Source organism: Guillardia theta (genome assembly GCF_000315625.1).
Source record: "Guillardia theta CCMP2712 unplaced genomic scaffold GUITHscaffold_3, whole genome shotgun sequence".
Taxonomy (NCBI): domain Eukaryota; class Cryptophyceae; order Pyrenomonadales; family Geminigeraceae; genus Guillardia; species Guillardia theta.
This window is the reverse complement of record NW_005434671.1, coordinates 638,188-649,808: the sequence shown is the minus strand read 5'-3', so window position 1 is coordinate 649,808 and position 11,621 is coordinate 638,188. Positions and strand designations below refer to the sequence as shown.

Here is an 11,621-nt window from a genome sequence, read left to right as displayed (position 1 = left end):
AAGAGGTGAAGAAGGGATGGGCGTAGGGCAGATAAATCCAAGGAAGCTGATACCCAGTAGGTTGCTGATGGTGGACGGAGAGGAGGTAAGCTCTGTCTCGCCCAAGATTCTGGCGGAGGAGCGAATCATGGGAGAAAGAGGAACCCGAGTGACTCTCACGGTGATGAAAGTCGGCGGAGAAAAAGTCTTTGTGGAGTTAACAAGACGATGAAGCAAAGGCAGCACGAGGAGAGAGGAGGAGTTAACGAGAGATGGTTTGATGGCATACCATGCGAACAATCTTTCCGATGAATAAAGGAGACAAGATCAAGACAGCTGAGCAAGAAGATGAATACACCCGTACATGAGGAGAATGATACTAGATGATCGTATTCCATCCTTCCATGTCAAAGCACAAGCTCTCCGCACCTGAAGTTCATGAGCAACCTCATCATATTGCTCGCTGAAAACACCTTGAGGAGAACACGCCAGTGTCGCTCCTTCTTCTTTAGCTTCTCCTCAAATTTTTCTGTCCCATCAGTCAACGACAACAAGATCTCTCAGACTCTCTTGACTTATGTCAAACGACTGACTTTCCAAACAAAGCAGATGGAAAGCGAAGCTGACAAGTAAGGAGCTGGCTAGCCAAGACAAGTAGAAGAAGACGGCTCCAAGCTGCCTGGGCAGACTGAGCAAAAGAGTAAAGAAATGGCCTGAGCACAAACACAAGCAGTACGGGCAAACCCTGTAGTCAAACCAAGCTTCTTTTGAGACTTCCCCCTGACGCGCTTCGTCTACGTGCGTTGCAGTCGCGTTGGATAGTCTCCGCAAGCAGTGAGATTTTTGCTTCCGAAGCAAACAGGTAGAGATAGAGAGTAGGACAACTGAAGGACGAGGGTTCCCTTGCAGCCTGTTCATCATTACTGACCCGATGCCCTGTCATCAACAGACCAGCTAAAGGTGCCAACGGTGATCTCTGTTGCTTCCTTATGGCCCTCAGCACTGGGGTATAGGTGAACATGTCTACACTGACTGTCAGTCTTCTCGTCTCTCTCAAGCGCGTGAGTGTCACTTGCAATGGTCGTGATCGTCCCCGCTCAAGATGAGGTCGGGCGCCACGTCCCTCAGAAGGTTCTCAGTGACGGACCTGAAGGAGAGTGAAACATGACCTCTCCTCCTCCCCCTCCCTTCTCCTCCCCTGTCTCCTCCTCCCTCCTCCCTCCGATGTTCCTCGTTCTTTCTGAGCTCGCCTCCTTTCATTCCCCGCCTGACACCCCCGCCACCTCCCCTCGAGTTCTTTCGCTTTCACCGGGGGAGCATGTTCTCATAGTTGAACCCTTGCCCGTAGTCGATCCCCCTCGCGCTTCCTCGCGTCGCTCCGCATGGCGAGTCGCTCTCTCGCCACAGAGGCACGTGAGAGAGGAGAAGCTTGCGCTGGCAAGGGGCGGAAGGAAAGCCTGCACACGAGTGAGAATGAGAGGGAGAGAAGGAGGTGAGAGAGGAGGAGGTGAGAGAGGAGGAGGTGAGAGAGGAGGAGGTGAGAGAGGAGGGGGCAGGAGAAGAGGAGGTGAGAGAGGAGGAGGTGAGAGAGGAGGGGGCAGGAGAGGAGGAGGTGAGAGAGGAGGAGGTGAGAGAGGAGGGGGCAGGAGAGGAGGAGGTGAGAGAGGAGGAGGTGAGAGAGGAGGAGGTGAGAGAGGAGGGGACGGGAGTCATGTCACCTTGTATCGAGGTGTTGTGAAACACTTGGATGGAGTCCATGCCAACCACCTCACGACCTCGTCAGCTTGCGAGGCTCCCTCCTTCAGCGAGTACCATCAAGTCCGACATCTCCTTCGCGTACTTCCTCATCGCAAAGTGCTTCTCGAATCGCCTCCTGCACACGGGACATAGAGCAGGAGATCGGATCCCCACGTCGTGGTTTCCTGTCCCGCAAATCAGCCGAGCACTCACAGTGAGCGGTGTGACCAGCGACAAACAACCGTTGCACATGTGGCGGCATTGAGAAGACATGGCGAAAGCGAGCGAGCTCTTGCTCGTACTCCTCGTCGCTAGTGAAGAAGTCAGACACAATGCTAGAAACGTCTTGAACACACGTCAATCTCACAGTTCCATCCATGAGATCGCCGACAAACAAGACAGCATGCGGTCTGCAATCACCCTCTGACATCAGAGGAGCAAGCATGTGTCCTCTCGTTGAGAGTGAGCACCGCATGGCCAACACTTGACGGAACGACTTCTTCATGAAGACGTCGCTCAGCTGTTCGATGAGCCATAGCACTGACACCAGTCACGCCGAGGCAGCAGCAAGCATGCTTCTCACTCATGCCCGAGGGAGCAAACCAGTAAGAGGAGCGATCAGTGAGCTGAGGATCTCCAACCACAGCTGCTCTAAAGGCGTCCGGACACTTGCGATGCACATCAGTCGCGCGTTGGTGTCACAGACACTCACAGTGGTTGTTGGCCAGCTGCACCTGTAAGGGACCGAGAGGAACACCAAGACCTGAAGCAAGCAGACGGAATGAGCGAGGGACTGCAGGCAGCAGGCAGCAGGTAGCAGGCAGGAGCTTCACCTCATGGTAGAGGAGGATCAAGCCGCTCAGAACCACAAACTTGTTCTTCGCCAACATTCATGGCGAGGGAACCAACAAGCCTCGTGTACCGCGAAACCGGTAGACCACCTTGGAGTTCGATCTGACAGAGACGGGCCAACCCCTAGTGCCTATCGTGCCATCATCTGTGCCATCATGCCATGCCGCAGTGCACAGTGACGGTGGGTCAGGGCCCATGGGTCGGCTGCCTCCGGGAAGCGAACCAGAAGCCTGCACACGCGGCATGATCGGAGAGTGGCTCAGGTCCCGCTCAAGAAACTTACCGGGCCGCGACAGTTTGCGCTGCGCAGGCCGGCAGAGGAATGAAGTCACACTGTGCCAGGCTCATGAGACGAGCGGCGTCTCAAGACTCAGCTTCTTCACTTTGAGGTCGTGACTGGCGGGATTACACCGAAAGTAACCAGCATTGCTGGCGACTCGGACCAGACCGTACCCCGAGTGTAGGCTACACAGGCTCGGCGGCCAGCCCACGCGGCAAGCCACGTAGACAACTTAAATATCGCCGGGCCGGGGCAGCCGACTGGGCCGCTGCCACGTTTGCAGCGCGGCTCGTTGTCGGCGGCTGCCCTTCAACCCGGGGGCCGCCTGGAGCAACGGGACTCGACACATGGAGCCGCGGCTGGACCGGCATGCTGACGGTACCGCCGCTCCGGGCCATTGAGAAAGCAAACAGTCCTCCACACTGTCCTCAGCCGGGGCGCAGCGCCGCAGCCGAGACCGAGACCGCCATTGACGGCGACGACGCTGCAGCACGGTGCCCACTTTTTACCTTATGCGTGTAAACTAGTGACTCACTGGGTCATAGTTTGCATGACGGAGCACAAGTTTGTTAGGCTTGTACTTTGCCAAAGTCACGCAGACATCACATCGACCTTGGTTGTTGAAAGACAATTTTTGCAGACCGAGTTTAATGCACACGAAACCAGAATTGAGGAGCACATGAGAGATAGACTGTATCCACTATTTCCGTATGCTAGGATGTGAACCCAAGCATCCAGACATGAGAGGACCTTAGCAAGACGGCTAGGAAAGCCCCCACTTCGTCCCACACGCTACATGGCCGCCTTGAAACAAGTAAGTCGTCTTGGTTTACAGCTTTATAGGATTTACTCGCAGAAGGTAAAAAGTGCCTCAAGCAAAACAAAGCAGGAACAAGCTGAACCGGCAGGAGAGTTTTGTTAACTCGGCGCTATCTGACTGGCACGGCTGGCATACGATCCATCATTGCAAGGTCGGGGGGGAGCAAGTACACCGCTTTTGTTGCTGTTCATGTTCAAGACGCTGGTGAGGGCGAGCCATCTCCAGAAGCTCCGGTTCAGCTTGTTCCTGCTTTGTTTTGCTTGAGGCACTTTTTACCTTCTGCCAGTAAATCCTATGTTTCCTTCTTGCTTTGTTTTGCTTGAGGCACTTTTTACCTTCTGCCAGTAAATCCTATATCTCCGAGGAGTCTTCGCCGGAGGTCTCCGACTCCGATGGGGGAAACTTCCAGAGTGGCGCCGACGACCGGCGCGGAGCTGGCGAGGCGTCTCCGTCCCTCACTGTGACGTCGGGTGCCTCCGGAGAGCTTGACACCACTGGGGTGCTTGCTGCTGGTCCGAGCTCGCCTGCTTCCTCCCCGGCATCAGTCGGGTCACGCCGCCACAATGGATTTACTGGCAGAAGGTAAAAGTAGCCTCAAGCAAACGCCGGTCCTTGGGCATTGCTGCGGCGTCGCCGCCGTCACGGGCGGCTACCGCTGACTCGGCTACCGCTGACTCGGAGGCTAGCGAGGAGTATAGGATTTACTGGCAGAAGGTAAAAAGTGCCTCAAGCAAAACAAAGCAGTGCCTGCCAGTTCAGCTTGTTCCTGCTTTGTTTTGCTTGAGGAACTTTTTACCTTCTGCCAGTAAATCCTATACAGGGCCTAAGAGAGACATAGGATTTACTGGCAGAAGGTAAAAAGTGCCTCAATCCTATAACGTAGCAAAACAAAGCAGGAACAAGCTGAACCGGCAGGCACACAGTCCACAGCGAGAAGCTGCACACACACACACACAAAACACAAGCCCGAAAAGAACCAGCACTGCTGGCACCCAGACGCGGCATCGCCAGCCCAAGCGCGAAGCCGCGCAGACAAGCAGCCTAAGGGTCAAGCAATCAAGCAACAAGCAGCAGGAGCATGCAGGAGGAAGAAAATCCCTTAGACGCGATACCCGGAGGCAGCCGACTGACCACTGTCTCTGCCAGTAAATCCTATATGACTGTCAGTCGAGTCAGCGGGAGCCGCCCTTGACGGCGGCGACGCCGCATCAATGCCCAAGGACCGGCGTGACCCGACTGATGCCGGAAGGAATGGATTTCGGGGAGGAAGCAGGCGAGCTCGGACCAGCAGCAAGCACCCCAGTGGTGTCAAGCTCTCCGGAGGCACCCGACGTCACAGTGAGGGACGGAGACGCTTCGCCAGCTCCGCGCCGGTCGTCGGCGCCACTCTGGAAGTTTCCCCCATCGGAGTCGGACTCGGACCTCCGGCGAAGACTCCTCCTCGGGCGACTCGACAAAGTCCGAGGAGGAGCTGTCCTCTGGCTCGAGAAGTGCTTGCGCCCGCAAGGGCGTCATGCGCCTCGCACCAGACAAGAGCGCCTCCAGCGTCAGCTGCAGGTTTAGCTTGTTCCTGCTTTTTTTTGCTTGAGGCACTTTTTCCCTTCTGCCAGTAAATCCATTGCTGCTGCATAGTGAGGCGCTGATCGGTGGCGGCGAGTTTGTGAGCCAAGACAAATCCATTACCACCTGCTTTATTTTGCTTGAGGCACTTTTTACCTTCTGCCAGTAAATCCTATGTGTACGTATAGGATTTACTGGCAGAAGGTAAAAAGTGCCTCAAGCAAAACAAAGCAGGAACAAGCTGAACCGGCAGGTACACAGTCCACAGCGAGAAGCTGCACAAACACACACAAAACACAAGCCCGAAAAGAACCAGCACTGCTGGCACCCAGACGCGGCAGCGCCAGCCCAAGCGCGAAGCCGCGCAGACAAGCAGCCTAAGGGTCAAGCAATCAAGCAACAAGCAGCAGGAGCATGCAGGAGGAAGAAAATCCCTTAGACGCGATACCCGGAGGCAGCCGACTGACCACGCCACAAAGCGGGCGGCCGCGGACGGAGAAAGGGCAGCCGCCGACAAGGAGCCGGCGCTGCCCGGGTGTCCGCCTGGGGCAGCGGACGGAGGGAGGCTGGACACATGAACACGGTACCGCTGACTCGGCTACCGCTGACTCGGAGGCTAGCGAGGAGTATAGGATTTACTGGCAGAAGGTAAAAAGTGCCTCAAGCAAAACAAAGCAGGAACAAGCTGAAACGGCAGGCACACAGTCCACAGCGAGAAGCTGCACAAACACACACAAAACACAAGCCCGAAAAGAACCAGCACTGCTTGCACCCAGACGCGGCATCGCCAGCCCAAGCGCGAAGCCGCGCAGACAAGCAGCCTAAGGGTCAGGCAATCAAGCAACAAGCAGCAGGAGCATGCAGGAGGAAGAAAATCCCTTAGACGCGATACCCGGAGGCAGCCGACTGACCACTGTCAGTCGAGACGTCCGCTGCCGCCACAAAGCGGGCGGCCGCGGACGGAGAAAGGGCAGCCGCCGACAAGGAGCCGGCGTTGCCCGGGGGTCCGCCTGGGGCAGCGGACGGAGGGAGGCTGGACACATGAACACGGTACCGCTCGAGGTAGTCCTCCTCGCTATACCTCCGAGTCAGCGGTAGCCGAGTCAGCGGTAGCCGCCCGTGACGGCGGCGACGCCGCGGCAATTCCCAAGGACCGGCGTGACCCGACCGATGCCGGGGAGGAAGCAGGCGAGCTCGGACCAGCAGCAAGCACCCCAGTGGTGTCGAGCTCTCCGGAGGCACCCGACGTCACAGTGAGGGACGGAGACGCCTCCGAGTCGCCAGCTCCGCGCCCATCGTCGGGGCCACTCGAAGGGTTTCCCCCATCGGAGTCGGAGACCTCCGGCGAAGACTCCTCGGGCGACTCGACAAAGTCCGAGGAGGAGCTGTCCTCTGGCTCGAGGAGTGCTTGCGCCCGCAAGGGCGTCATGCGCCTCGCACCAGACAAGAGCGCCTCCAGCGTCAGCTGCATGGTGAGGCGCTGATAGGTGGCGGCGCGTTTGCGAGCCAAGACCTCAGCAGCAGGGCCGTCATCAGGCACGAAGTGCCGACCAAACGCCGCATCCTCAAGAGGCATCGAGCGCTGAGCAATGATGTCCGCCAAATACCAGATGAAGCGGAGGGTGTCAGGATGCAGGGTACCGTCCGTCGAGATGGCAAGAGGGATGAACGCTCGAGGAGGAGTAGTCATAGCATATGCAGCGCGATGTTTGCGAATCTTCTCAGACGCTGCAACATGGAGGGCGTCGAGGTTGACCTCCCCCCACTTGGTCAGGTCGGCAGAGCTACCAATGTAAGGGTGGACCAACGTCACGTCCGCCATCAAGCCCTCGTACTGCTCGGGTCAGCGGTAACCAAGTCAGTGGTAGCCGCCCGTGACGGCGGCGACGCCGCGGCAATTCCCAAGGACCGGCGTGACCCGACCGATGCCGGGGAGGAAGCAGGCGAGCTCGGACCAGCAGCAAGCACCCCAGTGGTGTCGAGCTCTCCGAAGGCACCCGACGTCACAGTGAGGGACGGAGACGCCTCGCCAGCTCCGCGTACCATCTATCTAGACGCGAGGTATATGATTTACTGGCAGAAGGTAAAAAGTGCCTCAAGCAAAACAAAGCAGGAACAAGCTGAACCGGCAGGCACACAGTCCACAGCGAGAAGCTGCACAAACACACACAAAACACAAGCCCGAAAAGAACCAGCACTGCTGGCACCCAGACGCGGCATCGCCAGCCCAAGCGCGAAGCCGCGCAGACAAGCAGCCTAAGGGTCAAGCAATCAAGCAACAAGCAGCAGGAGCATGCAGGAGGAATAAAATCCCTTAGACGCGATACCCGGAGGCAGCCGAGGGAGGCTGGTGACACAGGAACACGGTACCGCTCGAGGTAGTCCTCCTCGCTAGCCTCCGAGTCAGCGGTAGCCGAGTCAGTGGTAGCCGCCCTTGACGGCGGCGACGCCGCGGCAATGCCCAAGGACCGGCGTGACCCGACCGATGCCGGGGAGGAAGCAGGCGAGCTCGGACCAGCAGCAAGCACCCCAGTAAATCCTATACCCCAGTGGTGTCGAGCTCTCCGGAGGCACCCGACGTCACAGCCGCGCCGATCGTCGGCGCCACTCGAAGGGTGTCCCCCATCGTGCTTGCGCCCGCAAGGGCGTCATGCGCCTCGCACCAGACAAGAGCGCCTCCAGCGTCAGCTGCATGGTGAGGCGCTGATAGGTGGCGGCGCGTTTGCGAGCCAAGACCTCAGCAGCAGGTCCGTCATCAGGCACGAAGTGCCGACCAAACGCCGCATCCTCAAGAGGCATTGAGCGCTGAGCAATGATGTCCGCGAGATACCAGATGAAGCGGAGGGTGTCAGGATGCAGGGTACCGTCCGTCGAGATGGCAAGAGGGATGAACGCTCGAGGAGGAGTAGTCATGGCATATGCAGCGCGATGTTTGCGAATCTTCTCAGACGCTGCAACATGGAGGGCGTCGAGGTTGACCTCCCCCCACTTGGTCAGGTCGGCAGAGCTACCAATGTAAGGGTGGACCAACGTCACGTCCGCCATCAAGCCCTCGTACTGCTCGGACCCTCGATCGCGGATTCCAGGGATGTGGATATCGCCCTTCATCTTGCGGCCATGAGGATGGGAGGGTACCTGCCGTCGAGAACGAGGATCCCCCACTGTATCGATGACGCTTTGAAGACCAGCTTCGTTCAGCATCGACCGAATCGTACGAGTAAGGCCCAGTTGTCATGCGCCGTGGGAAGCTTGGAGGATCGGCGTTTGCAGGTCTGGAGATGATGTGCAGCAACGGAGGGATCGAGCTCGCGCTGACATCCATCACATTCCGTCGGACACTGGCAGATCGGAATGCCATGGAGATAGCAGTCGAGCATCTGAGCATAGCGGTGCGGGAAGGCCTTGAGGGGGTAGTAGCTCGAGACTCGCATCGGAGAGTGGCTCAGGTCTCGCTCAGGAAAATGAGCGAAGATGGTAGACTGCAAGACCCTATCCTGCGACTTGAGCGAGTGTGTCCTGCGGCTGTGCAAGGTGAGGATATCACGCTGCTGATCGGTCAGCGCAGCGCGAGCATGCACATGGCGAGGGAAGACGCGCATGACAAGAGGAGTCACATTGCGCTGCGCAGGCGGAGGAATGAAGTGCTCATGAGACAAGTCGACGAGAGCGCGCAAACCAAGTCCAGGTATGTGTACTCTGTGACATATGCCGGGGGGCGTCCTGCGTCATCAGGCATAGCAGCCGGACGACGAAGATTTGTAACCGGAGGAGGCTAGTAAGGAGGACTGGATGCGTCACCTCGAGCCGTACCATGCTCCTGTGCCCAATGTAGAGAATGTTTACTCGCAGAAGGAGGAAGTTTCACTCGCAGAAGGTAAAAAGTGCCTCAAGCAGAACAAAGCAGGAACAAGCTAAACCTGCATGCACACAGCGCACAGCGAGAAGCTGCACAAACACACACAACAAAACAAGACCAAAAGTAACCAGCACTGCTGGCAACTGTCAGCAGACCCGGCACGTGGACAGAGAGGTCAAAGCGACACCGCCAGCCCACGCGCCGCCAGCCCACGCGCGAAGCCGCGCAGACAAGCAGGGAGGGTCAAGCAACAGTCGGTAGGAGGGGTAACAAGCAGCAGGAGCATGGGGACGTCCGAGATGAAACTCCCTTAGACGCGATACCCGGAGGCATCCGACTGACCACTGTCAGTCGAGACGTCCGCGGCCGCCACCGCAAAGCTGGCGGCCGCGGACGGAGAAAGGGCAGCCGCCGACAAGGAGCCGGCGCTGCCCGGGGGTCCGCCGGGGGCAGCGGACAGAGGGAGGCTGGACACCCGCTCGAGGTGACGCATCCAGTCCTCCTCACTAGCCTCCGAGTCAGCGGTAGCCGAGACCAACACCACCCGTGACGGCAGCGACGCCGCATCAATGCCCAGGGACCGGGGCTGTGCGGCATCGGGGGCAGGCGAGCTCGGACCAGCAGCAAGCACCCCAGTGGTGTCAAGCTCTCCGAAGGCATCCGACGTCACAGTGGGCGCGTCGGCTCCACTCTGGATGTTTCCCCCATCGGAGTCGGAGACCTCCGGCGAAGACTCCTCGGGCGACTCGACAAAGTCCGAGGAGGAGCTGTCCTCTGGCTCGAGAAGTGCTTGCGCCCGCAAGGGCGTCATGCGCCTCGCACCAGACAGGAGCGCCTCCAGCCTCCACCAGACAGGAGCGCCTCCACCATGAAGCTGAGGCTGGAAGAAAAGCATAAGCGATTCTTGTCGGTGGTGAAGCTATAATCAAATTTGAGAAAGAAAGGGACAGTTGATAGCATACAGACTGACGGGGTCGCACTCTGTGTGACGTTCAAGAAGAGAATACAACATAAGACAGACAATACTGCTACAAAGAAAAGCAAACCAAGTGAATGTGATGTGTCCTCAAGACGAGTTATTGCAATCGATCCTGGTCGCAGTGTACTGATATGCGGTGTCGAGCAAATACCTGGTCAAGAAAAACCAAAACAGTATCGATATACTCGAAGGCAGTACTATCATGAGTCTCATATTACTCGGAATAACGCGAAGTTAGAAAAATGGAGACAAGGCAAACAGAAGCATCAAACGATATTGCACGAGTGTCAGCAAAAACGTCTCGGTTGGATCACTATGAAAGATACATCGACACCGTGGTGAGACTAAGCGAGATCCTGTTCGAACACAATCGTCAAAACAAGTTCGCACGCCTGAAGATGGATAACTACATCCACAAACACAAGGCGATTGATACGTTCTGCAACAAGATGAAAGGTAATGGTTCAGATCTGAAGCATCATTCGGTTGTACTGGGCGTGCAGAGAAGTCAGTGCCTGTAAAGTGGATCAAAAGGCGATGTCAGAACTTCTTCGAGGTGACGGCAGTTGATGAATACAGAACGACAAAATGTTGCAATCAATGTCATCAAGAATTGTATGATTTGAGACGCAAACAAATCAACAAGAATGGTATACTCGCTGACGAAGTGTCAGTGGTGCGGGGTTTGAAATGGTGCAGATCCACCAATTGTTTTCAAAACCGTATCAAGTCTCGTGATGTCAATGCTGCTATGAATATTCTATTGTGCTACATGTCTCTACCAGCACGACCGGATTCTCTGAAACGGCCTTGAATCACACATGGGTCTGGTTATACTTCAACCTGTTCTTCATGGAAAGGATCAAGTACGAGTCAGACACAAGGAAATATTGGCTTGTGGGTCTGCCATGATCCATAATTTCGACGGAAAATTTAGAATTTTGAAATTTTATGTTTTGTGTCGTTTAGCTAATAACTGATCATTGACATAGTTTACAGCTGCCTCGCTTCACCTTCTCTCTTTTCCCTGTAGCGACGAGCTTGACGGCTCCTCTATGGGAGGCCACAGGCCCTCTGAGCAACGTGAGAGGAAGCGAGAGCAGCGCGCGGCTCACCCAACGTCTTGCGGTTCTCCTTCCTCACCCATAGCGAGACCTCTGCCAGGAGCGCCTTGGGATCTTCGCGCCAGGTGGCGAGCAGACCTGCGATGCCGGTGACTGGGCAGACTGATGGCAACTCGCTCCTCCTCGCGCCTCACGCCTGCCTGCCTGGTCCCTCTCGCTTTCCCTCGCTCCTTCCTTTCTCATCCTCATCCACAATATCTTCATCACCTTCGCGCGAGGACACGCCCAGCAGTTGCAGCGCGCTCAGAAGTCTTGCAACCTTTGGGGTTGACCAGGAGCTGGAGTTGCATGAGAGATGCTAAGCGAGGAGGGAGGAGGGAGGAGGGAGGAGGGAGGAGGGAGGAGGGAGGAGGGAGGAGGGAGGAGGGAGGAGGAGGAGGGGAGGGGAGGGGAGGGAGGAGGGAGGAGGGAGGAGGAGGAGGAGGAGGAGGAGG

General features: G+C 57.0%; 3 protein-coding genes across 3 annotated transcripts; 1 reads left to right on the top strand and 2 right to left on the bottom strand.

The window, feature by feature from the left end:
* Positions 1 to 243: 243 nt before the first annotated feature.
* Positions 244 to 2,600, bottom strand: GUITHDRAFT_150020 (hypothetical protein). Its single transcript, XM_005841395.1, has 12 exons — positions 2,550 to 2,600; positions 2,429 to 2,479; positions 2,187 to 2,384; positions 2,073 to 2,126; positions 1,945 to 2,027; positions 1,792 to 1,901; positions 1,698 to 1,746; positions 1,289 to 1,436; positions 1,052 to 1,126; positions 931 to 1,002; positions 453 to 889; positions 244 to 408 (listed from the first exon to the last, which is right to left on the bottom strand). Exons 3-11 carry the CDS (start codon positions 2,219 to 2,221, stop codon positions 517 to 519), a joined length of 999 nt encoding a protein of 332 aa, XP_005841452.1. The 5' UTR covers positions 2,222 to 2,384; positions 2,429 to 2,479; positions 2,550 to 2,600; the 3' UTR covers positions 244 to 408; positions 453 to 516.
* A 3,703-nt stretch (positions 2,601 to 6,303) lies between these two features.
* GUITHDRAFT_99952 (hypothetical protein) lies at positions 6,304 to 7,274 on the bottom strand (the record flags this gene model as incomplete). The annotated part of the gene is made up of 2 exons (XM_005841394.1): positions 6,304 to 7,062; positions 7,197 to 7,274. The coding sequence occupies 2 exons, from the start codon at positions 7,272 to 7,274 to the stop codon at positions 6,304 to 6,306; spliced, it is 837 nt and encodes a 278-aa protein (XP_005841451.1).
* Positions 7,275 to 8,506: 1,232 nt separating this feature from the next.
* GUITHDRAFT_99950 (hypothetical protein) lies at positions 8,507 to 9,143 on the top strand (the record flags this gene model as incomplete). The annotated part of the gene is made up of 3 exons (XM_005841393.1): positions 8,507 to 8,617; positions 8,675 to 8,913; positions 9,005 to 9,143. 3 exons carry the CDS (start codon positions 8,507 to 8,509, stop codon positions 9,141 to 9,143), a joined length of 489 nt encoding a protein of 162 aa, XP_005841450.1.
* Between the last annotated feature and the right edge of the window lie 2,478 nt (positions 9,144 to 11,621).